General features: G+C 36.9%; 1 protein-coding gene across 1 annotated transcript; it reads left to right on the top strand.

Moving 5' to 3' along the window:
* Positions 1–1490: 1490 nt before the first annotated feature.
* HPF1 (histone PARylation factor 1) lies at positions 1491–23294 on the top strand. The gene is given in 9 exon segments (XM_079140599.1): positions 1491–1556; positions 6180–6290; positions 6292–6340; positions 8325–8514; positions 9657–9755; positions 10883–11033; positions 16383–16470; positions 20772–20944; positions 23012–23294. Coding segments are annotated over 9 exon segments (1044 nt in total). The 5' UTR covers positions 1491–1505; the 3' UTR covers positions 23144–23294.
* The last annotated feature ends 1172 nt before the right edge of the window (positions 23295–24466 follow it).

Raw genomic sequence — 24466 nt, 5'->3', positions numbered from 1 at the left:
ATCTTGCCTACCAGTTGACAAGCCTTTCCTAAGTCCACAAAGCACTGTTTCAGAGCAACACTTTTACATGTGAATTGACAGTGAAATCATCATACAAGTTGAGGAAAGACTTTAGCTTTAAGGACAGAGATCAAATATAAACCGACAGTCAATCAAAAGAAACTCAAAAGAATCAAAGCCAATGCAGTTATGTAGAAAGCATTTTAAAAACCCTGCAATTTATGTCTCTGTAGATAAAAGAAGCCACATCCATGAAAAAAGCATGTGATGATCTAAAAAGAACAGAATGAAAAGAACTCTCAAATATTGAAATATAACATTCAGATACATTTGTCTAATTAAATTGAAAAAGTACACAGAAAGAAGATATGAAGAGAAACAATAGAACAAAGAAATAACAGTCAAGGAGGTCTGACGTCTGAATAACTGATTCCTTAAAAAAGAAAAGCTTCAAAGCTGGGGACAGGATAGAGGCACTTACCAAATAACTAATAGCACAAAAGTTCCCGGAAATAAAGAACACGGTGTTTCAAGGCTGAAAACAGTCAACCAAGTGTGAACTCAATAAAAACAAGAAAAGACCCTTAATCAAGATATACACAATTTTCTTAGAACACTGGGTATTAAGAGGAGATCCTAACACTTCTTGAGGCAAAACACAGGGTATTTCTAGTATGGCAATGATGGAGTAGTGCTTCTCCAACTTTGAGGTGTGAAGGAATCAGATTCTGAGTCAATAAATCTGGAGAGGACCTGCGATTCTACTTTTTAAGACCTACCTTAAAGATGCCGATGCCGCATCACTTTAGATAGTCGGGATTTAGAGAACGAACTGTACTAAAAACGCCTGGAGGGGGTAGGGAGGGTAGAGAAAAGGGGAGAGATTGAATTATTTCTGGGAGATAATCGGGAATAAATTACTGAGAGGCAATATAGTATAGTAGGGGAAGGAGAAGATAAAGGAAAATAAAAGGTTAGTGTTTTAAATAAATATAAATGCAGGGGAAAATAACGAAAGGGCTCAAGTGAGGACAGGGTCATACACTCAACCTTGTCAGCAGTAAACATCTCAGGTCCACCTTTACCTTTTTTATTTATCTACTTATTTTTACTTTGAGACAGGGTCTTGCCAAATTGCTAGGGCTGGCCTCGACCTTGCAATCCTCCAGAGTACCTAGGGTTACAGGCACGGGCATGGGCCACCGCAACCCACTTCAGGTCCACGTCACGGGGACACAAACTCTGTAGTCTGGAGAATCCTGGAAGGTGCTGCGGCGGGCGGAGTGAAACCTGACGACGATCAGGCTCCGGTGGCAGAGTGGGCGGGGCCGTGGCCGGCGCCGGCTCCGGGCCTCCGAGGGCGGGGCATGGGCGGAGCCTTGGCTCTAAATTGGCGCGCCCGGGGCAGTGCTGGGATTCGGATTGGTGACTTTTGAACCCGGAAGCAGTCGGCCACCTTCGGAAGCAGCCGGACCTCGGGGCTCCGCTGGCGCTGCGGTTGCAGAATGGCCGGCGGCGGCGGCGGGAAGCGCAGGCCCGCTGGGGAGGGGCAGCAGGTACTGCCTGAAAGGTTGTGCGGGCTCTGCGGGGAGCTTTGGGGGTAGCCGGGTCATTTGGGGGCAGCACATTTAGTTCATCCCGTAATCATTGAGCGCCTGCTGTGTGCCCGGGAGCAGCGGTCTGCTGCAGGGCCGCTCTTTCCCGCCCTCCAGGGGATTGGACCTGGAAAGTAGTGCCTTTAGGTCTGCTGCCCGACTTTCCTTGGCTCAGTTCCTGGGGAAGCGGATTAAACCAACCAACGGTTCATGCATTCACCCAGCCACGTTGATTGGAAACCGACGGCGTCCCAGACCCTATGTGGGGTGCCACGGGTTCAGCATGAGCCTGGCGACCCCTGCCACATGTAGAGCCCCCAGCCTGGGAAGACCGGGCACAAGTGAATAAACGCTCTACGGTAACTGTTTTGCTTGAGATCATAACGCTGGCGTGTAGAAAGTGCTGTGGAAACCCTGGAGGATTTAACACGTTCCAGGAGATTGCTAAAGAAGACTTTTAAGACAACTGGTGTTTGAAAATGTTTCTTCAAGGCAGAGAAGAAAAACAAGGGATCCTTTGACATAAAAGTGTAGGGGATTTGGGGCCACATAGGAGCATTCTACCTGGCAAGAGCCTGGGAGATGGGAAAGTGAGAAGGACTGATCATAAAGGCACTATTGAGGTCGGACAGAAAGTATGGATTCTCTTACACAATTTCAGTAAGCACTGCAATAGTAACAAGGGAATTAGGAAAGAAGCGTCATTGTGATATCTAAAGTTTTACAAAAATTAATTTGAAGCTGGTTAAGGACATTGTTTGAAAGCTTAATTAACTGTTGAGAGGGCTATGGTTACAGGCATTCTTCATGTTGAGGCATGCTTTTAGGAATACCAGGCTAAGTGTGCAGTCTGAATAGGACAGCTGTCTCAGATTGTTAGTTGTTAAGGATTTGGAGATGCTGAACTAGTGTGTGATTAAGGTAAAGCTGAAAAATCCTCTTTGAAACTGGAGTGAAGAGCTGCTTTGGCTTGATCAAAAATGAAATAACAGGTGAAGATGATCCTATAGAGACTTTCAGTACTAACAAAAGAGCTAGCTAAGATTATTCAGCTTGTTTTTAAATATAACTTATTCTTCCTAACAATCCTGTGATACAGGTATTACGTATTCCTTTATTATAGATGAGAGAACAAGGCACTGAGAAGTAACTTGCCCAAGGTGACAGCTGGAAATCAGTGGAGTCAAGTCAACCCAGAAAAATCAATCATTATGCAAAATTGCCTGTCAGCAAGGCACATTAAGGCTTTTTAACATCTTAAAATTGAGCCAAAGACAGTTAAAGAAGCAGGTATCAGTCAGGACTTCTTGTTTCTACTGTTTTTATTTGTAGTTGGAGAAACAACATGATGAGGTAGTTAAGAATCTGTTCTGGAGCCAGGTTTAAACCTTGGGTTAAATCTTTGCTCTTCAATCTTCTGGTTAGGGACGTTCGGAAAGTTACGTAACTGCAAAGTCCTTGTTTGCAAAGTGTGGATGCTAGTATTAGCTCATAAGCTAGTAGTGAAGATTAAAGGAGATAATCTGTAGAAAGTCCTTAGAATGGTGGTAAGACACAAGTTCACAATAAATATTACTCCTTTTTATAATTATTACTATAAGTGTTATTGTTGACTTCATTATTGTTTTTGATTCATATTTCAATATTTTTGTTCAATTTAATAATTTAATGTCCTTGGACAGAAGCATTATAAATCTGGCTGTAATAAACTTATTGGTCAATTTCTGGTCCTCTTTTACCTTGTTTATTTAATAATATAACAACTGGAAACCCAATGCCCAGCCCAAGAACTGAAACACTGACAGTAGTGCCACATGTACATATGTTCCTCCCCATCCTTCCTGCCTAACTTGTAGTCCCTATTCAGTATAGCTAGCATCTGGAACTTTCTTTTTCTTTGCCTTTGTTTTATAGTTTATCACCTGTGAGCATATATATAATGTCTTTTTAGTTTGTGAATATTATAAAAAGGCTATCATGCATATAAAATGTTTTTTGGTGCTGGGTTTGAACCTAGGGACTTGCTAAGCAAGTGCTGTACCACTGAACTATGACCCAGTCCTTTTTATTTTTTATTTTGAGACATTGTCTCAAGTTGCCAGGCTGACCCTGTTATAGTCCTTCTGCCACTGTCTCCAGTAGCTGGGATTACAGGCATGTACCACACACCAGCATCAAACTGCATGTAATCTGGATGACTTTTTTTCTTCATTTAATTCTGTATTAAGATAGGTCCCTATTGCCATGTAACTGCATTTCCTTTTCACTAAGTGTAACATTCCATTGTTTGAAAGCCTTATAACTGCCGATTCTCCTGTCAATAGGCATTCCCTTTGTTCTGGTGTTTTGTTCTTGGAACAGTGCCATCCTGAACATTGTATCATTTAATTCATAAACATGTTATAGACTTTGATACATAAAATAACATCAGTAAACTTCTTGAACCTGTGGGAAAGTGGAAGAATATAAATATGTGAAACATCTAGGTCAGAATTTTCAACTGTAGCACTATTTACATTTGTAGCCAGATAAATCTTTGATGAGGAGATCTATCCTATGGATTGAAGAACTAGAGCAGCATCTATGACTTCTACCTCATTAAATGCTGCTAGAACCCTCCCCCCTAACTTATGGCAACCAAAAAGTTCTCCAGACATGTTAAATGTCCTTTGGCCGGAGGCAGGTAGGGGAGATGCCCCTATATGGGAAGCACTGATTTAGGTAGAATAAAATGGAAAGAACTTAATCCAGAAAGAAAAGATCTAGGTTCTTATAAAGAAAAAAATGTTTGCTACTTAGAAAACTAAAGATGGGTATCCCTCAACTAAGCATATTATCTTTGTAGAAATCAGATATCAGATATCTAATAGGCTTTGGAAAATCTAGTCTACTTCCGTTGCAAAGGCTCTAGGGAGATGTTTTTTTTAACCTACTTCTGGCATTAAAAGGCCTTTCCTGAAATAATTAAATTTTGCACCCAGAGTTTAGTGCTATTCTAACTTTGTTAGAGACTATTGATGCTTAACCTTGTTGCTCACCTTCCCTCTATTTGGAATGTCAGGAGAAAATTGTTCTAAAATGAAAGGCTTACTAATGCACTAAATAACCCTGAGGCAACTCTGGTTACACTTTGCTGAAGAAACATGTTTTTAACTGATTAATTCCCTTATATTCAGTTATTCATAGTTATTTATGATAATTTGCTTTTGATATGATAACTTTTTTATTCTTTGATACCAGGGAATGAACCCAGGGTCCAGGGCATTTGACTACTGAGCCACACATCCTCAGCCCATTTTTTATTTTTTGAGATGATCTCACAAAGTTGCTTAGGGCCTCCTAGATTGTTGAGGCTGCTCTTGAACTTGCAATCCTCCAGCCTCAGCCTTCTGAGTCTGTGGGATTATAGGCATGTGCCACCATGCCCAGTAGTGAAAAGTGCCTTGTTAAACAAAAGGCGTAATGACATTTTGATAACCAAAAGAGGCCATATTTCCATTTTTCTGCCTTTTATCCATTTTTTACTTTTATTTTTTTGTTTTCTGTTTCCATTATCTCAGAAAAATGTACTTAAAGACTTACTGTGTGGATTCCTCTTGACAACTATATAAACTGTTCTTTTTTTTTAATCTTTTTTATTTTTACAGACTACATTTTGACTCATTGTACACAAATGGGGTACAACTTTTCATTTCTATGGTTGTACACAATGTAGATGCACACCATTCATGTAATCATACATATACATAGGGTAATACTGTTTCATCCTACAATCTTTCTGTCCTCCACCCCCTTCCACCCCATTTTCCTCTACACCATCCAAAGTTCCTTCATTCTTCTCTTCCCACCTGCCACCCCACCTCGTTATATATTGTCATACACTTATCAGAGAAAACATTTGGCCTTTGGTTTTTTGGGCTTGGCCTATTTCACGTAGCATGATATTTTCCAACTTCATTCATTTGCCAGCAAATGCTACAATTTTATTCTTTATAGCTGAGTAGTATTCCATTGTGTATATATACCAGTTTCTTCATCCATTCGTCAATTGAAGGGCATCTAGGTTGGTTTCACAATCTAGCTATTGTGAATTGAGCTGCTAGGAACATTGATGTGGCTGCATCACTGTAGTATGCTGATTTTAAGTCCTTTGGGTATGAACTGAGGAGTGGGAGAGCTGGGTCAAATGTTCCTTTTTCTTGGTTCAAAAGAATTCCCAGGCTTTTACTCAGAAATACTGCTTAAAGAGTGTTTAGCAGGGGTGGGAGGGTAACACCTGTGACTCAGGAGGCTGAGGCAAGGAGGATCACCAAGTTCAAGGCCAGACCTGAGGAACTTTCACAAGATTCTGTCTGAAACAAACAAAACAAACCAAAAAATGGGACCCGGGAATGTAGCTCAGTGGTAGAATGTCATCGTCCCTGGATTCAATCCCCAGTAGCAAAACCAAAAAAAAAGTGTTTAAAAGCACATTTACACAGAGAACCCAGAGAGATGGGTGAATAAGAATGAGCAATGGTGTTATGCAGGAAAATTGCTGAAATTGCTTTTGGAGAACACAAAGTTGTATATGCCAATTTTCAGTGTGAAAAGGCAGTTGATGTGAAGAAGAGTAAATCCTGTGAAGCTGATGTCTCCAGTGACCTTCGCAAAGAAGTAGAAAATCATTATAAGCTTTCCCTACCTGAAGATTTCTAACCACTTCTGGAAGTTCTGTGAAGAACTTGATCCTGAAAAGCCAGCTGGGTGTAGTTGCTCCAGAAATTCGGCTTTCCTACAAATGAAAAGGATAATAGAACTTGGACAAGGATAAAAATAGTTCATAGAAAAAAAATATTTCCAATGTTGTTTCTGATAAGTGTTAGTACTATAATACTATGCTACTGTCACCTATTATACTAGGAGAGGCAATTTCGTGACATTCTTTCATATAAATGTGAAAGAAAACAAGCACTTTCACTTGTCTTATGAATTAGGTGAACTCAGAATTATGTTCAAAGATTTATTGAAATAAATGTGAAATAGCTAAATGTCCATCAACTATATATCTACTCAGTATATATTAATAGTTCAAAAGAATGAGGCAGATTTATATGAAATGATAAAGTATCATGCCAAAAATACATTAAATAAAAAAGTATAAATTATGCTACCATTAATTTTTTTTAAAGGTCAGGGACATACCCTCATGTACCTATGTACTTTTCATGTGCTTACTGTTTCTGAAAGGCTATACAAAAGATTCACACTGGTTTGCATTGGATCCACTTTTCACTGTACACTTTTGTACAGCTTAAATTTTTAAATTAGCACTTTCATACAATATGTGGGTAAATGTATATTGGTACATGCCCTGAAATTTGGCAATATATCAGAACATTTAAACTATGTAGCATTTTCTCTTAAAAATGGTCATGGTAGTGTGCAAACATTAGCACAGATGTTCGCTGAAGCTATTTTGGAATAGAAAAAAATTAGAAATAGTACATGCCCTTTAGTAGGAGAATAGATGGATATTTACTATTCTATGCATACTGTATTAAATCATAACATTAAACAGCATGAGAAAATACTCAAAATTTAAATGGGGACAATATGGAGGACAAAAAGCAGATTATAAAATGGCATGTTCTCACTTTTAAAATATTTATATCTGTTTGCAGTAGGGGAAAGTGTGAAAAGTTATTACTATATACCAGGCTGCTAACCTTGTTGTCTCTGGTGAGTGAGATGGGTGGTTTTGGTTTTCTTGTTGCTTTAAAAATGACATATGCTACCTCATGCTCCAGCTAAGCTGAACTTTCTCCCCACTCAGACTGTTTCCATGCTTTTAGTCACATTGTTGTCTCCTAAGGATTTTCTTTCTCTTTTGCATCCTCTCCTTATGTAACTAGATCCTGCCTGGAGTGCTTACCTCCTCTCAGAGAAATAGCAGGGGCCCATCTAAAGTTAAAAGTTGTACCTTTGCATAGACTTCATGACTTTGTGGTTTTCTTTAGCACTGTACCCCTGTGGTCTGTGAATGGAGAAAGAATGAAATCATGGAGGATTAGGGTTGGCCAAATAGATTATCAGGGAGTTAAGGGAATTTGAAGTGATAATTAACTGAGGTAAAGCAAGAAAAAAAAAAAAAAAAAAAAAAAAAAAAAAGAAAGAAATGTTTTACCATTCTTTTGTTTTTTAATATTATTTTTAGTTGCAGATGGACACAATACCTTTATTTTATTTATTCATTTTATGTGATTCTGAGGATGGAACCCAGTGCCTTACACGTGCGAGGCAAGCACTCCACCACTGAGCTACAGCCCAGCCCCTGTTTTACCATTCTTAATCTGCACCATTTGCTATCTGTTGTCTCTCCCTTAATCTATGTATTTGGAGCTGACAGCAGTGTAGTCAGGAGCAAGGTGTTTCTGGCTCTGTTTTGCCTATAGCAATTTAGAAGTCTTACTTTGGTTGAAATAAGAACCAACAGGAATACTTGAAGTACTAATCTAATTCATTGTAAATTTAAGAGGAAATCCTAAAACTCTTAATGATAATGCCTGATTTCTTTACCATGGAAATTTTTACAAGTAACATCCTTCATATATGACTGAAGCTTTTTGTTTTTGTTTGTGTTTTGTTTTACTTTAGAAGCTCTTTAAAGAAATAATCTATTTAGAAGTAGTTTTACGAATAAAAGGGCTGTATTTCCTGTTTGCCTAAATAAACTTTTTTTCTCTATAGATTCACTTTCCACAAGTCTTGGACTTCGGTTAGTGGGTCCTTATGATATCCTGGCTGGAAAACATAAAATGAAGAAAAAATCAGTAGTCTTGAACTTTAATCTTCACTGGAGGTTTTACTATGATCCTCCTGAATTCCAGACCATTATTATTGGTGATAATAAAACTCAGTACCACATGGGGTACTTCAGGTAAAGGGTCTTTTCTTTTTCTCCTCTAAAATATGGCTACTACTGTCCTGCTAATGAGTATAAATAGACATTCACTGGCATTACCAAGGTGAAAGACTTATTTCCCCCTTGTTGGTCATTATATGAACCAACTGTTTTTCTTGCTATTGTAACTTTTTAACCTACTCTAGGATAATGACTCTTCAGGCTAACACTCATGGGTTTTTCCTTTGTGGTATAAACCGCTTTTCCCTTTTGGGTTCAGAAAAATTCCTTTAGCAAAAGAACAACTGCTTTGATTTAAATAAGCCAGGTGCTTTCAGGGGACATGTTGGCAGCTGGTAGTTTAGAGTGGGCTGTAGAATTGGAAAGATTGGTTCTACTATTAATTATCTTGGTGAGTCTTTAGTGACTATGATTTTCTGTGACTCAGTTTCCACTCCTGAAACAATGGGCATAGTAGTTGTATGTACTTGATAGGAATGTTATGAGGATTAAATGAATATGTGCAGATGCTTTAGAATGTTAAGAAATAAAAGTAGCTTGAGGTGGAAAATACCTTGTCCACCTGTACCAATAGAGATCCTTTAGAGATTAAATATAAGATAAATAGAGGAAAAGATAAAATGTGCCCAGGAAGAAGTAAACAGAAGAATGCTCATGAGGCTAGAAATTGGGTCATTTGGATTCTGTTTCTGACTTTGACATTAACTTGCTAGGACCTAGGACAAGTAACCTAACATCTCTCTGTTGGTTTCCTCAATTTTACAATAAAATAATTCAATTACATACATGAATAGAATAGTGTCATCTCTAATGTTTATAATCCTCTGTCCTGTTTTTTAGTTTTCCCACCATTTTCTTAGCCTCTAAAATAGTGGCGATCAATGATTGTGTATATTTTGTGTATAATTTTCCCTATTACTTTTGACAGACCTATTCCCCCTTTCTTTGTGTTTGGGTATAAAAGTAGGAACTAAAAATCTTAATTTTAGTTTCTGTTGTGTAAATAAGATTTGTCAAAGATATTCCTAAGAAACTTGGAGCTAAAACCTAGAGTGTTTGTTTTTACAGGTAAAAATTGTTATCTGTGTACCTAAAATTCTAGTTAACTGATAATGTAAATTATGGGCAACTGAATTTTTAATCTTTTCTTAAAACAGGGATTCTCCTGATGAACTTCCTGTATATGTTGGTACAAATGAAGCCAAGAAAAATTGTACAATTGTTCAAAATGGGGATAATGTGTTTGCTGCAGTCAAGTAAGAAAATATTTTATTTCAATTCTATTCGTAATTATCTGTTAGCACATTTACACTATTGTAAAGGGGAATTATGGTAACCCAAAGTTGTAGACTACTAGGGAGCATTTCCATGACTTTTGCTTTTTATTGTTAATATAAATATATTATCTTGGAATATAGCTGCTGATCGTTGAAGGTAGGATTTAGTGTAACTGTGTGTCACAGTCAGGAGGCAGTGGTTTGGGTGGTTTGGTTTTCTTTGGCACTTGAGTCCACACACCTAGTAGCTCTTTGAACTAAGTAAGTTGATTATCCTTTATGTCTCAGTTTCCTGATATATAAAAAGGAGTGAAGAATAGCACCACTAGAAATGTTCTCTAAGCCTTTTCTAATGCTCTACCCATGGCATTGTTATAGTGAACACTATAAACTTAAAAGTAGGTAACAAATAAAAGTGTTTCCTCCTGGGACCTGGCACTGGCTACAAAGAGAGGGATCAACAAGTGTGTTCAGGTACCACTGCAGCTGTTCCTTTTACTCTTGACCTTCTACCCTGCTGATAAAAATCTTAACCTGCTTATGATAAATATAAAATTATTTTGGGCATTAACATATTGTACTATTTACAGTCTTTTTAAAACTGCTTTGGATTGTGCTTTTGTATAAACTTTCCTCCCATGTTCTCTAAATTCATCTTAATACAGATTTGAAATGAACATTTTAAAAAATCTGTTGACCCTAAGTATATAACAGTGTCATCTGACTCTAAAAATAAAAAATCCTTTTTGGCATCTATATGCTGCTTTGACCTCTTATGCCAGACTTCTCTAAGGCAGCATGCCAAGTGTTAATATTCAAGCAGTGTTTAAAACCTGACCTAATTGTGGCTTTTTAAGCAATTCTTACTTCTCTAATATCTATAATTAAGACATACTACAAACTTAAATCGTATTTGTTCTTTTTGTGACTGACATTTTATTAATATTACTTTTCTCTTGTTTGAAGAAAACTCTTAGGAATTTTGAGAGAACCATTGGTAATGATTCTGAAGACTTTGTCTCATGGAATTTGGTGTTTTTATCTTAGCTTCTTTGTACTTAGTATAGTGATCAGCAATATAATGTGGACTTTTACTTCTTTTCCAGATTATTTTTGATGAAAAAACTTAAAGAAGTAACAGATAAAAAGAAAGCTAGTCTGTTGAAAAACATAGATGAAAAACTCACAGAAGCAGCCAGAAAACTGGGGTACTCCCTTGAACAGAGAACCCTGAAGATGAAACAGAGAGATAAGAAAGTATGATTTCAATCTGTTAATCTCTGACTGCTATACTGTTAGGCAGATATTTTCCTTGGTTCTTTCCCCCCTGCACCTTCTCTTCTCTAGCCCTATCCTAAAAATGTTGGATGCCATCCTTAAGAGACTCTCTGAATGGCCTTCCAGGGATCTCCAGGAGGAGAGCACTAGGCCAGGGGTCATATGGCTCCTGTAGGTAGGTACACAGGCTAAGTACATAAGCTAAGTCACTTAACTTGTGCCAATATCTACTACTCTTTTAATCTTGTCATATTCGTTAATTATTTCTTGAAGTTAAGTGAAAGCAGCTTTGTACATAATAATATTTACTTAAATTTCTTTTTTTAATGGCTAAGGTGTGTTGATTAGTACCAGGTTTTGTTTTATTTTTGGAGGAGGCTAGTTTTATTTGCAAAGTTAGGCTTTAGAGTGACTTGGTTAAGGACCTCGAAGATAGTTGTGTTTTGAGAGAGTGTGTGTTAAGATTTGTTAGTTTTCTCCAGTTAACATCTACACGCAGTCCTTCCTCTTTCCTTATTCATCCCATCACCATTTCCTTCTGCATTACCTGCAGTGTGAGGAAAGTGTGTGTAAAGAAACAAGCACCTCTGGGGTTCTGGCCCTTTTGGTTTTTCAGTTGTAAATTTCAGGGTAAGCTAACAGATAAGCTAGCAGAATTATGCCTTCTGTAAAAAGATTCTCTGGGAGTTTCTTCTTATAACCTCTGAGGAGGAAAGACCTTTGTCACTGGAATGCACACTTTCCATTCTCCTCGGCCTCTCACTGTTGTCTACTGGAGCTGGTTCACTGAACATTCTAAGCCAAATGAAGTACTTGTTATTGGTAAATAAACTAGTACTGGTGACAAGTGTGTACTTAGTTATTAGAAATCTGCTTCACTTCTTTAAACTACAGGGGTAGTGATATTCTAAGTTGTAGACACTAAATTACAGTCTTAGCAATTCTCTCTTTGGTCCTAAAGACCAAAAATAGTTTGCTAAAATTATATTGTAATGAAACTCATTACAATATGGTGTTTTTAATTACTTTAAGATTTTATGTTGCTCTTTCACCTTTCTAATTATTGTAGGAAGTTTCTTTCACCCCCTTTATTTTGTATAAGAATTGAATCCAGGGTTGCTTTACCACTGACCTTACGTCCCAACCCTTTTTATTTTTATTCTTATTCTGAGATAGTTTCAGTAAGTTGCCCAGGCTGGCCTTGAACTTGCGATCCACCTGCTTCAGCTTCCCAAATTGCTGGGATTGCAGGAATAGGAATGTGCCACATTGCCCCGCTTCTTCCACCTTATGACTTTAAGAAGGGTAGCAATTCTGGTCTTGTTATTTTGTATTATTAATTTGTCTTGACTAAAGATAGTATCTGTGGATGTAATAGTTGTTAGCAAATTCTCCTTTCCATATATATATATATATATATATTTGGTACCAGGGATTGAACCCAGGGGCTCTTAACCACTGAGCCATATTTTTATTGGTGCATTATAAATGTACATAAAGGTGGGATTCATTGTTACGTATTTGTACATCCACACACTATAACAATATAATTTGACCAATTTCATTTCCCAGTTTTTCCCCATTCCCTCCCCTTCGTCTCCCTGGTCCCTATCCTCTATACCATTCCTCTCCCTTTGATTTTCATGAGATGCCCCTCAATCAGCTTTCTTCTCCTTTTTCCTCTCTAGCTTCTGCATATGAGAGAAAACAGAGAACTCTTGATTTTCTTAGTTTGGCTTACTTTGCTTAACCTAATGTTCGCAAGTTCCATCCATTTTCCTGTAGATGCTATCATTTTATTTTTCTTTATGACCACATAAAACTCTATTGTGTATCAATACCACATTTTCTTTTCCATTTTCCAATCTTCCATTGATGGACATTCTGGCTGGTTCCAAAGTTTGGCTATTGTGAATTGTGCTGCTATAAACATGGGTCTGCATGTGTTGCTATAGTGTGCTAATTTTATTCTTTAGGATAAACACCAAGGAGTGGTATGTATTAGCAGGTTCCTTAGAGCCTTTTTTTTTTTTTTTTTTTTTTTTTTTCTGCCATTAACTGTAATTCTTTCCTGTAACTTTAAATAAGACATGATTGGGATCTAAATTTCATGTTTATACTGGTCCCCTTGCTCATGAGATTTCTTTTTACTATTTCTTTTTTACACATAGATAGTAAAAACATAAGTACAAAGGAAAAAAAAAGAACTTACAAGAAAACCCTGATTTTATCCTCCCTGTTGGTAAATATGTTTTTATATCCTTTTTTATTACATGTATGCTTGTTTTTTAAATGCTATTAGGAGATCTTAAATTCATATTTTAAAAAAAATCCTTAAAAGTGTAGTTCCACTCTTACGTGTTAATGACTTTGTCCTTAAGTATGAGAGTAATAAGAGAACCATTTTAGTATAATACAGCACTATGTAAATGCTCTTACACTGACAGTACCTTATGGTACTTTGGAATGCAAGTCTTGATATGAGTCACCTCATTTACCCCCACAAAAAAATCTGCAAACAGTAGGAATTACCCTGTTTTACAGATAAGCACACTGAGGTTTATAGAGGCTTTTGCTTTGTCCAAAGTACTGAGAGATAAGTTTAGACTTAAGTTCACACCTTCCTTGCTGGTATTCTTTCCATTCTATCTTCTTACAAATTAACTGTATGCCACTTTACATTTTTAATGCCTAGATTTCTTCATTTTAAAAAATGGACATTTGTTAAATAATGCTATAAAATGAAGGCATCTCATTCTGTCCACATATGACCTAATGCCTAGGAATTTCACCTACCTTATACAGGGTATCTATATAGGGTTATTCCTCATAACATTAGGATTCTGATATTTGCCAATAGTTGATACCTCTTTATGGATAATTAGGTCAGTTAATCATTTGTGAAAGTATGTGTATATAATGGTTTAGTTGTGCGTCATTCAGTCTGAGTGGGAAAGAAAAGTCAGTACCACCATCATCTTTTTCTTTCATTATCACTGTTTTATGGCCTGCTTTTTACACATATAAATATATTATGAATATCACTTATAATTTTGAATGGTTGCTGAGTATGGTATTTAAATCCAAGTTTAGGTCTCTGGAAATTTTTCATGATTGCAGACAACCATGCAGTAGATACCCTTTTTATATCTTTGCACACTTATCTGATTATTTCCTTAGAAGCAAGTTCTACACATAGGACTGCCAGGTCCAAAGTATTTTAAGGTAGTTATGTGTCTGGTTTTTCTTGGCTTGTTTTGTAGGGTTTTTCTTTTCTTTTTTTTCAATCCTTTTAGCTTTTTCCATGCTGATAGTTATACTTCATTGTTTTAATTAGCATTTCTTTAATTATAAAGAAGTATTTTTTACCTCTGTCTTGCAGTTGTCTTTTTTTTTGTGACCTGCCTGACTTTGCCCATTTTTCTATCAGGGTTAGGATTATTCTTATCCTTTTGTTTTAATTTGAGTGTTCGTCTTTTTCAAGGCTCTCTTATAGTTTAGAGACACTAATTTTATTTTATTTCTTTTCTTGGTACTAGGAGTTGAACCCAGGGACTCAACCACTGAGCCACATCCCCAGCCCTTTTTATATTTTATTTAGAGACACGGTCTCATTGAGTTGCTCAGGGCTTCGCTAAGTTGCTGAGGCTGGCTTTGAACTCAGGATCCTCCTGCTTCAGCCTCCGGAGCCACTGGGATTACAGGCATGCGCCACCATGCCTGGTTATTAATTTTACTGTTTTATGTTTTGCAGTTATTTTCCATCAGTTAATTTGTCTAAATTCTTTTATGATTTAACTTGATATTTTTTTAATATGGTCAGTCAATTCTTTTCCTTCTCCAACACAATATTAGAAAAAATATTTACCTCACAGTAGTTTACTTATAGGTTTGTTGTTATATCAATCCTAAAATTCCAGCTGCAATTTTTTGAGAGGTATAAGGCCATAACTTTGTTTTTTTCCCCAAATAGTGAGCAGTTGTCTGAAAATGTCCTGGGCAAAAGCTATTCTTATTGGTGGCTTAATAAAACACAGTGTCATATTTTTTAGGGGAATTTTTTTTTTTGTCCTGGGGATTGAATTCAGGAGTGCTTTCACTGAGCTACATCCCAAGTCCTTGGTTTGTTGTTGTTTTGTTTGTTAGTTTGTTTTGAGACAGGGTCTTACTGGCCTGGGACTTGGAATCCTCTTGCCTCAGGCTCCTGAGTTGTTGGCTTACAGGCTATGCCTGGCAATAAAACAAAGCAGCAAAGTGGGCATAGGTGAATGAAGTAACATACAGAGACATAAATGAGAAGATTTTAAAATTAGAGTTTATTTGCTGGGTATTGTGGTATACATGTGTAATCTCAGCTACTCAGGAAGCTGAGGCAAAGAATGGCAAATTCAAGGCTAGCCTGGACAACACAGCAAGACCCTGTCTCAAAACAAAACAGAAAGGAATGGGGATATAGGTTTGTGATAGAGTGCTTCCTAGCACGCACGAGACCCTGGGTTTGATCTCAGTACTGAAAAAAACGTTTACTTTCGAAACATGGCCTTCTTCTGTCTTGGAAGCTCTCCCTGGACTGCACAAAGAAGTAGAATATTGAAGCAGATGTTTTAGTAAAGGAACAACCTAAAACTAACACCACTGGTGTGAATTAGAAGAAGAATGTTGATTGGAAGGATGATGATGGTGGTGGTCCTACTCGGGCCTGTTTTTCTCTCTGATGATTACCAGTTAACAAAAGCAAAGGTTATATGATTTGCCTGCAGAGAGCACCACATAATTAGAAACTGCCCTGTTTTGGGGAAGCTTGTAAACAAGCCTAAATTTTCCAGGTAAAAATAGGGAGTGATTTTTGGCAGGATACATGAGAGAAATGCTATTCTCTACCTCTCACTAAAAGAACCCTGTTCCTTCTGTCTTCCTTTTAAACCCAGGTTCTTATGCTTTCTACCTGGAAGATACATTGACCTTAGGGGAAACCCATATTCTGACCTGCTTCCTGTTAATAGAAAGCACTCGGGTTCCTTCCTAACAAATCAGATACAGATTTAAAATGACCAGCACAATTAATAAAAGTCGTTTATTTCATTCTTTTATAATTGTTTACACTTATAAAACAAGTTTTTGACTTTCAGTTAATTCTAAAGGAGACAGTATTGAATTTTCACCTGAGTCCAAATTTTCTGAAGTAAAGTATCATGAAATGTTACATTTCAATAGAAATATTCAGGGTTTGTGTGCTTATTTTAGGTTTTTCTCTTTTTCCTGTTGTTTGGTTTGATTTGGTCTGTTTGCCATGATTTAATTTCCTGTTTATCTTTTTCTTTGATTTAGGTTGTGACAAAGACCTTTCACAGTGCAGGCTTGGTTGTTCCAGTAGATAAAAATGATGTTGGGTACAGAGAGCTCCCTGAAACAGACGGTAATACGTTTTATATGTAAACATATGCAAATATGTTAATATATATGGAAGAAGGTTTTTCCTTATATTTAGAAATTAGGTAGTCATAAAGAGCAGACTCAGGTTTTAGTCAGTCATGCCTGACTTAAAACTAGGTTCACAGCAAATTATTTAACCTCACTAAACCTTGTCTTTTTCATCTGTAAAATGAGATTAATGACGTTCACTTCATAGAGGTATTTAAGTAAGAGTATAAAGTGTTTGCATATAGTGCTTGCCTCGTAGTGCTTAAAGTACGCTAATATGTTTAAGAATTTAAAGAATTTTAACCTGTCACTTATATTACTTTTTCTTAGCTCTTTCAGAACCTTTGACATTAACTTGCAAAATAGTGATTTTTGAAATAGTATGCATTTGTATAGTTCATTGTAAACATTTCATAATCTGCATGTAAAACTTTTTAACTTTCATAAACCCAAGATCCTGAACTACTCATACATAAGTAGAAAGCCACTTTAAAAGTGAACTGCTACACAAAATCTAATTATTGCTGTTTAAAAAAAGAATTGAAATCACTTCTCAGCTCTTTTTTCTTCCCCTTCACTCACTTCTTATGAGCATCCCCGTTGGTATTCTTTTATTTATCATCCTGTTTCAGAAACCATATAACTTAACAGGAAGTAAAAATTAGCACCTTCTCAAGTGAAAACAAGTGTTCTTGCCTAGCACACATATTTGACCATCCATTTTTCAGAACTAATTTACATTGGTAATTCTAGTCTCTGGTGATGGACCTGGGAGTCTGCTTTTTTTTTTTTTTTTTTTTTTTTTTTGGGTGCTGGGGAGTGAACCCAGGGACTTGTGTACCAACTGAGCTATCTCCCTGGCCCCGGGAGTCTGCATTTTAACCAGGTCTCTAGAGGAGCTGTTCTTAGACTTTGAGATTGAGATGTCTTATATGACAGGTATTCATTTGTAATCATTTTTTTCTGTACTCGTACCACGTTAGAGGAATTGATGGGGGAAATGAATGTGGCTGAGCTGTTGAGTACGGTGACCACTAGCCACCTGTGACCACCAGCACTTCAAATGTGGCTGCTGTGACAGGGACAGAATTTTTAGTTTTATTTTAATGTAAATTTATAAGTTGAACTGGCATTAGAAGTTTTTATATTGAATATATATTTAAATACTATTTTAGAAATACTAGATTAAATATTTTTAATTTCACTTTTTTCTTTAATGTGGATATTAGAAAAATATCAATTGTATAATTAGTCTGTTTTATATTTATTTCCTTAGACAAGCTGATCTGTCCCATATCTCCTCCCGGAAGCCAAAAATAATTGTTCTCTGATGGGGAAGGAGTGTGGTCCCTATCTCCTGTTGTACAGTCTCTTTCTTGTATCCTAAGTGACCTTCTCTTCTGCTTCTCTGGTCACTAGTCCACTCACAGCTTTAAAAAGCATCATTACCATTTCATTTGGGCAAAGTTGAGAGTGTTCATTATAGAGACAGCAGTACAAAACTTTTGGGGAGATTTTAAATCTTGGTGCCCTGGAATAAAACCTGTTGTCTTACCTTAGTTGTGGTTCTGGAATTTTATGTTCAATATTAAACCTGCTGTTGTAGGTATTAGGTTATTTTGTGTCTTAATTATTTTTTAATGAAAAGTAGTAGAAAATATAAAATTAAGGATCTAATATCTTCTTGTCTTGCCAAGTGTTGCTTGCCAGGAGGTGAAATTGATTGGCAGTTTAATGTGTAACAGGAACCAGCAAGTCACAATTAAATTTTTTGCTCACCAGTATTCTCTTTGAAGCTTCCTACATTATTATTTTAACCTGGCAAATAAGATGCCCTTTAATGTACATTTTTTTTTTCAGTACTGGGGATTAAATTCAGGGATGCTCTACCATGGAGCTACAATTTTATTAATTTTGAGACGGTCTCCCTAAGTTGCTGAGGCTGGGCCTTGAACTTTTGAACCCACTGCCTCAGTCTCCCAAGTCCCAGGGATTACAGGTGTTTACCAGCATGCCCAGTTTATGGCAAAATCTTAAATGTTGTTAATTCACTACACAAAATGCTATATACATATTATGTAATCCTCACCCAACTCTTTAGATTTTATTTCCATTTTCAGAAGGGAAATAGGTCCACAGTGTTTATTTGTACTAGCAAATGAGGGAATTAGATCTCCTACTTGGTCTTTCTGTTGTGTTTATACTGTTACCCAAAGTGAGAATAATTGCTTAGACAGTTACCTGAATCTTTCTCAGACAAAACCACTGTGGCTTAGCGTAAGTATTCCAGTTGGTAGCAGTGACAGAGTGCAATAGGAATTAAGTATTAGACCTCCCAGATCATTAAATCAAGTGTTTTGAGTAGTAACATTTAAGCCTTCGTTTTTGAGTCATTTAAATATTCACGTAATTAAAATTGGTCTTCTGTTCAGTGAATTTCTGTAGAATGTTTTATTGGTGAAAGAGCATGTTTTATCCTTATATTGATACTGAGCTGAATATTTTCATCTCTGTTCTTCAGTATTTTTCTAGCCTAGTAATTCTTATAAGTTGCTTCCCTTTTCCCAGCCCATATGATTTGCCAGGGACAAAAACTGAAAATACAATATCAATAAACTGTTGGTTAAAACAAATAGATCTTTACTTCCATACCAACCCTAATTGATTGCCTGGAGCACTGTGGCGAGATAGATTCTAAGGGTCCTGATCAATTAGCTGTATCTTATGAGGACAGGAAGGAACCACCTATTTTTAATCCTTAAGAAAGGGTTCTGAAGGAAGCTTATGCTTTTCCTTGAAATTATTGGCGCTGATTTTTCTGAAGAAAAAAAGATTGTGAAACTTATTTAAAATGTATTTAACTTTAAAAAGGTTTCAAACCAATAAATATCACTACCATTTTTAACTAGATAGTGAGGAATATAGGTAATAAAGGTCATTTATCCAGTGTGATACTAGATAGCAAAGGTGAGAAAGGGAACAAAGCACATTATGTCACCTCATATAACAGCATGTATTCTGCATGGTCATCATGACAGTCAAATGATATTCATATGCAGGTTAAAAATCCTGGTATATCTTCACTTCCCTCAATAATCACCATATTTTTTTAGCCAGTATTATCAGAATATTGTGCCTTATAACTTTAAATCACATGTCATTCTTAAGTGCAATTATTAATGTTTGAACCATTTCTTGTATCTCCTTGTTTAGAGATGGGTTGATTTCAGTAATCCATGCATTACTGGGTTATCCTCAAGGAAGTGCAATTTGTCAAAGTACTACAGTTTAACAAAAGGAAGTCTGATTAGATATTTAGTACATTCAGTCTCATTTGCATCCTGAGATCTGATGTACATTGGCATTCAGAAAATAATGAAAATGTTGAAAAAGCCAAAATAGAAATGTGAGGCCACTGATTTTTTTCTTATTCTTGAAATTTTTATTAGAGATTTTCTTTTCTTACTGCAAATTACACTTTCTCCATGGCTGTACTTTCCCATTTTGGTAAACATTTTGGTGAAGATTTAATTCTGCAATAATTTCTTGTCTTTTACATAGTTGTCTTTTTGTTGTTTTTTTATTCAAAAATCACTAGTTTTTAAAAAAATATATAATAATTAGGACAGGGTATTTTCTTCTTTTAATCTAGCTCCTAACACAATGCATGGCCTGGTCTGGAGCTTGTCAAGTTTTCTGTCTGGGGCTCCACAGCAAATGTTTTACATTTTGTGGGCTACAGTGTCTGCTGCATACTCCTGTTCTGGTTTTGTTTTCCAACCACTTAAAAAGGCAAATTTAAACTAACTGCCTAGTTTGAGGGCAATTAGAAGTGAGATGAAGCTGGGCATGATGGTATACACCTATAATCCTGGTGCTCAGGAGGCTGAGGCAGGAGGATCACGAGTTCAAAGCCACCCTCAGCAGAAGCAAGACGCTAAGCAACTCGGTGAGACCCTGTCTCTAAATAAAACACAAAATAGGGCTGGGGATGTGGCCCTGAGTTCAATCCCCAGTAACCGCGACCCCCTCCCCCGCAAAAAAAAAACCCTCCATTGTGAAAGTCACACTTTGCTAAAACAAGAAGTCTTTTCTCCTAAGCCATTTTGAATCCCAAGTAGAAAAATTTTAAGATTGCCATTCTAAACTGAAGCATGGCAAATTACTTAAGTGGCATCAACAGGACCAGTGTGAAGTCACGTGACAAAAAACCTCACATCCAGTCTTTTTACCTTTAAAAATGTTTATAATCTTTATAATTGTATAGATGATCTCTGAATCATTGATTTCTTTCAGCTGACCTTAAGAGAATTTGCAAGACAATTGTTGAGGCCACAAGTGATGAAGAGAGACTGAAAGCATTTGCTCCCATTCAGGAAATGATGACTTTCGTGCAGTTTGCCAATGACGAGTGTGATTATGGCATGGGGCTAGAGCTGGGAATGGACCTCTTTTGCTATGGTTCACATGTGAGTAAAACTCCACCTGCCACTCACGACTACAGACACATTTATATCCCCAAGTTCCAGCAGAGGTTGGGTATGGATTCAGCTTGTATATCAAAATGAACTTTTTGAAGTGATTTTTAAGCAGACATTCTGAAAGTATTTTTTTGAAATCTATCTTGTATTCTGGTGAAGGCAAATATCCAACATGATTTCTTTCAGATTAATATTACCTATTAGACAAATTTTAGGGGTATGCCGTTAAGTTTGGTAAGTGTGTTAGTGTGCATATGAGAGTAGGTACACACACCTTTCCTTGAGGGGTATCTGCTATCATACTTAAATTCTTAGATTTTTTTTTTTTTTTGTGTGTGTGTGTGTGTGTGTGGTAGTACTGAGGACTGAATCTAGGAGTGCTCCACCAGCTACATCCTCAGCCCTTATAACTTCTTGTTTTGAGACAGGGTCTTCCTAAATTGCCCATACTGGCCTCAAACTTGCAATCCTCTAGCCTCAGCCTCCAGTTTTGGGATTATAGGCGTGCACCATGCTATTACTATTATGAACATCAAGTATGATGTAAATATACTTTTTAGGCTAAAATATAGGAGATATCATTAATCATTAGATATCAATTATTTACTAATTAAATAAAAATTACTTCATAGCTAAATCAGTGCTTACTCAGCTATATTTGTCTCTAGGTTAAAAAAAAAAGACAGTGTGTAGTAGCTATTTCATGCTTCTGGGGCTAAACTGGATTTAAGTCATATCTTCCCAAGCTGTGTAATATTCGGCCATTTTTTCCAGCAATTTTGTATCTATTATATATAACATTTATCTGCCCATGTGTGCGTGCACACTACACACAGGCCGTTTCTTTCTCATTTAACCTCCTCTGTAACCTAGTCATAGAGGTAAAGCAGCTTGCCTGAGTTCACACAGGCAGTCTAGTTTCAAAGTCAGTGTCTGAACTGTAAGGCTCTTCATCATCTAGATATATTGTTAAAATGCAAAGTGTTTCAGTAGGTCTGGGATGAGACCTGAGATTACACACTTCTGACAGGTGATGGTAATGCTGCTCAAGGAGCAAGACTAAACCAATAGCTAACTTTAGCATGCATCAGAATCATCTAGAGGACTTGTTCATGGATTGGTGCTTCCCCATTCCCTCCCCAGGTTTGACACTGCTCTTGGGTGGGTCTTGATAATTTGCATTTTAGAAGTTATCAGGTGGAGTTGATGCCACTGATTAGAAGAGTGTATCCTGAGCACCCTGCTAAAATCGTATTATACTGCCTTTTTTTTGCCTATCTCATATGTGGTGGTTATCAATAAAAGTCATCAAAATGTTCAACAGCCAAAATGACAGTCACTGATCAACGAGGATGGTACTTAATCTGCCAGAAAGGACCTAGTCATAAATAAGTAGAGCTGTAAGATGTGACTCAGCTAAATAGCACACTTGTGAAAATAATACACAAGTAATGAAAAGGTTTAGCACAGTACTTAACTTCATGTGAAGTGCTAAATATTTGTTTACAAGTTATCAACAAAAGAATATAGCATTGCTAGTTTTTCTTTTGTATATATGTAAAAGCAGTACTGTAAAATAATTCAGGAAACCTGACTATAACTCTTAACAGGGATGAAGGCTTTTATTTGGTGGGGGTGGAAGAGTTTGAGGATAAAAGGGAGAGTGATTTGTAACCCTGTATTCGGCACACCTGTTCTTACTGAAGCTACAAAAGAAAAGAAAGCTTAATATCTTGACTGCTGAGAATACCCTGAAGAGAAGGAAAAAGGATTTAAGGGCACAGCTGGGGATGCAAAATTTTGATAAAACCTAAGGGGCTAGGGAAGCTTTTAACTTGGTTTTCTTCTGAATTTCCTTCAAGACATGTCATTAGTTTTAAGAGAGACATAATTGCTTCTTGGACAAAATGCCAGGTACCTGTCCTCGGATTCACTGTTCACTAATTGAGAGAGCAGTTCGTTATTCACTTTGGAAGTAGGCTTTGCTGAACAAGTGCTCTTTCATTGTATTGTCTGCTACTCTGAGTTTTAATGTTATATTCTTTTGTTTTTCAGTATTTTCATAAAGTAGCTGGCCAGCTTTTACCTCTTGCATATAATCTGTTGAAGAGGAATCTGTTTGCAGAAATTATTGAAGATCATCTGGCAAACAGAAGTAAAGAGAACATAGACCAACTTGCAGGATGAGTCAGTTTGCTTTGTTTGGTGTACAGTTTTTGTTTTGTTTTTAAGGAATTCAGAAAATAAATTGATGGAAAAATTAAACTTTTACGAGGCTTTTCTGGCCTACTTTTCTTTCACATGCAAATAATCGGCAGTCAGAGTGCCTAATTGGTGACACCCTAATTATATTTTGGAAGACAGCTAAAGTCATCCTCTGAATGTCACAGGAAGTCACTGTGTCCAATGTCTCTGGATGACTAGACTATCCTCTTACAGGAAATTCATTTTTAATACTGGTTGAGCATCTCTCACCCAAAACTCTGAAGTCTGAAAGTTCTTGAATGCTGACATGACACTGAAAAAGTTTTGTATTTTGGAACATTTTGGTTTGGGGTTAGTATGCTTAACTGGCAAAGCTTTATGCAGACATTACAAAATCTGAGAGACTGAAACCTGAAACACTTCTGGTCTAAATTATTTTACATATGAATTAGTTGCATGGGCAACTAAGAATTTGTTTCTTCTGAGTCCTGAGTTAATAACAGCTACAGCTTCAAGGACTGGGTTTTTGAGGGTAAGGAGAGACACAAGAGAAATAAACCAACAAAAGGCAACTTAGGACTCCTTCTGGAGTACCTGGCCTCAGGCCTAGTAAAGCTATATTTTAACAAGATCTCCATGAGTCGTGTTCTCCCAACAAGTAGTCTGGGTATCCCACTGTATGGGACTGAAAGGGGTCTCTACTGAAACTCAGACACCCTGGGCACTTAGGGGTAAGAAACGAAGGCTTTCTTTTCACTCTTTTGTTGGCCAGGTCTTCCCCACTGAAAGTTGAAAGGCTCCTGGCTACAGCAAGACCCTAGTAGAAACTGAAGTCCAGGATTTTAACTGAATTTAACGCCAGGGCCTGTTGGGGTAAAAAGACCTCTTTCCCTTCCTCTACTCTTATAGTTGCTTCTAAAGGGCACCTCCCTACCTCTGTTCTCTGTTCACTCTTTGTGTAAGCTTTCATGAATGAAACACTCTGACCCAACCTGGATTTAATAGAAAATCACTACCCGACTCAAATTTACTTAATGTGAACCTCTTGGAGGTCAACAGTGGAGTTCTACATATACTTGCAAACATGTATGTAGAATACAACCAAGGAAAGATTAAACTTATAAAGTTATCTGGGAGATAATATACATATTACTTGGCACTGACAAGACCAAGTTCAAACATTTACCTACTGGCTTAACTCATTTTGTGTAGACTACACTACTATTTTTAGTACTGATCTAGGCGATTCCTTTAATACACTGACTCAGTTCTTTGACTTACTCTTTCAATGATTTTACTAGGGTT

This window comes from Sciurus vulgaris (assembly GCF_902686455.1).
Source record: "Sciurus vulgaris genome assembly, chromosome: 5".
Lineage (NCBI taxonomy): Eukaryota > Metazoa > Chordata > Mammalia > Rodentia > Sciuridae > Sciurus > Sciurus vulgaris.
The sequence above is the reverse complement of the archived record's forward strand: the minus strand, read 5'-3'. Positions and strand labels throughout refer to the sequence as shown.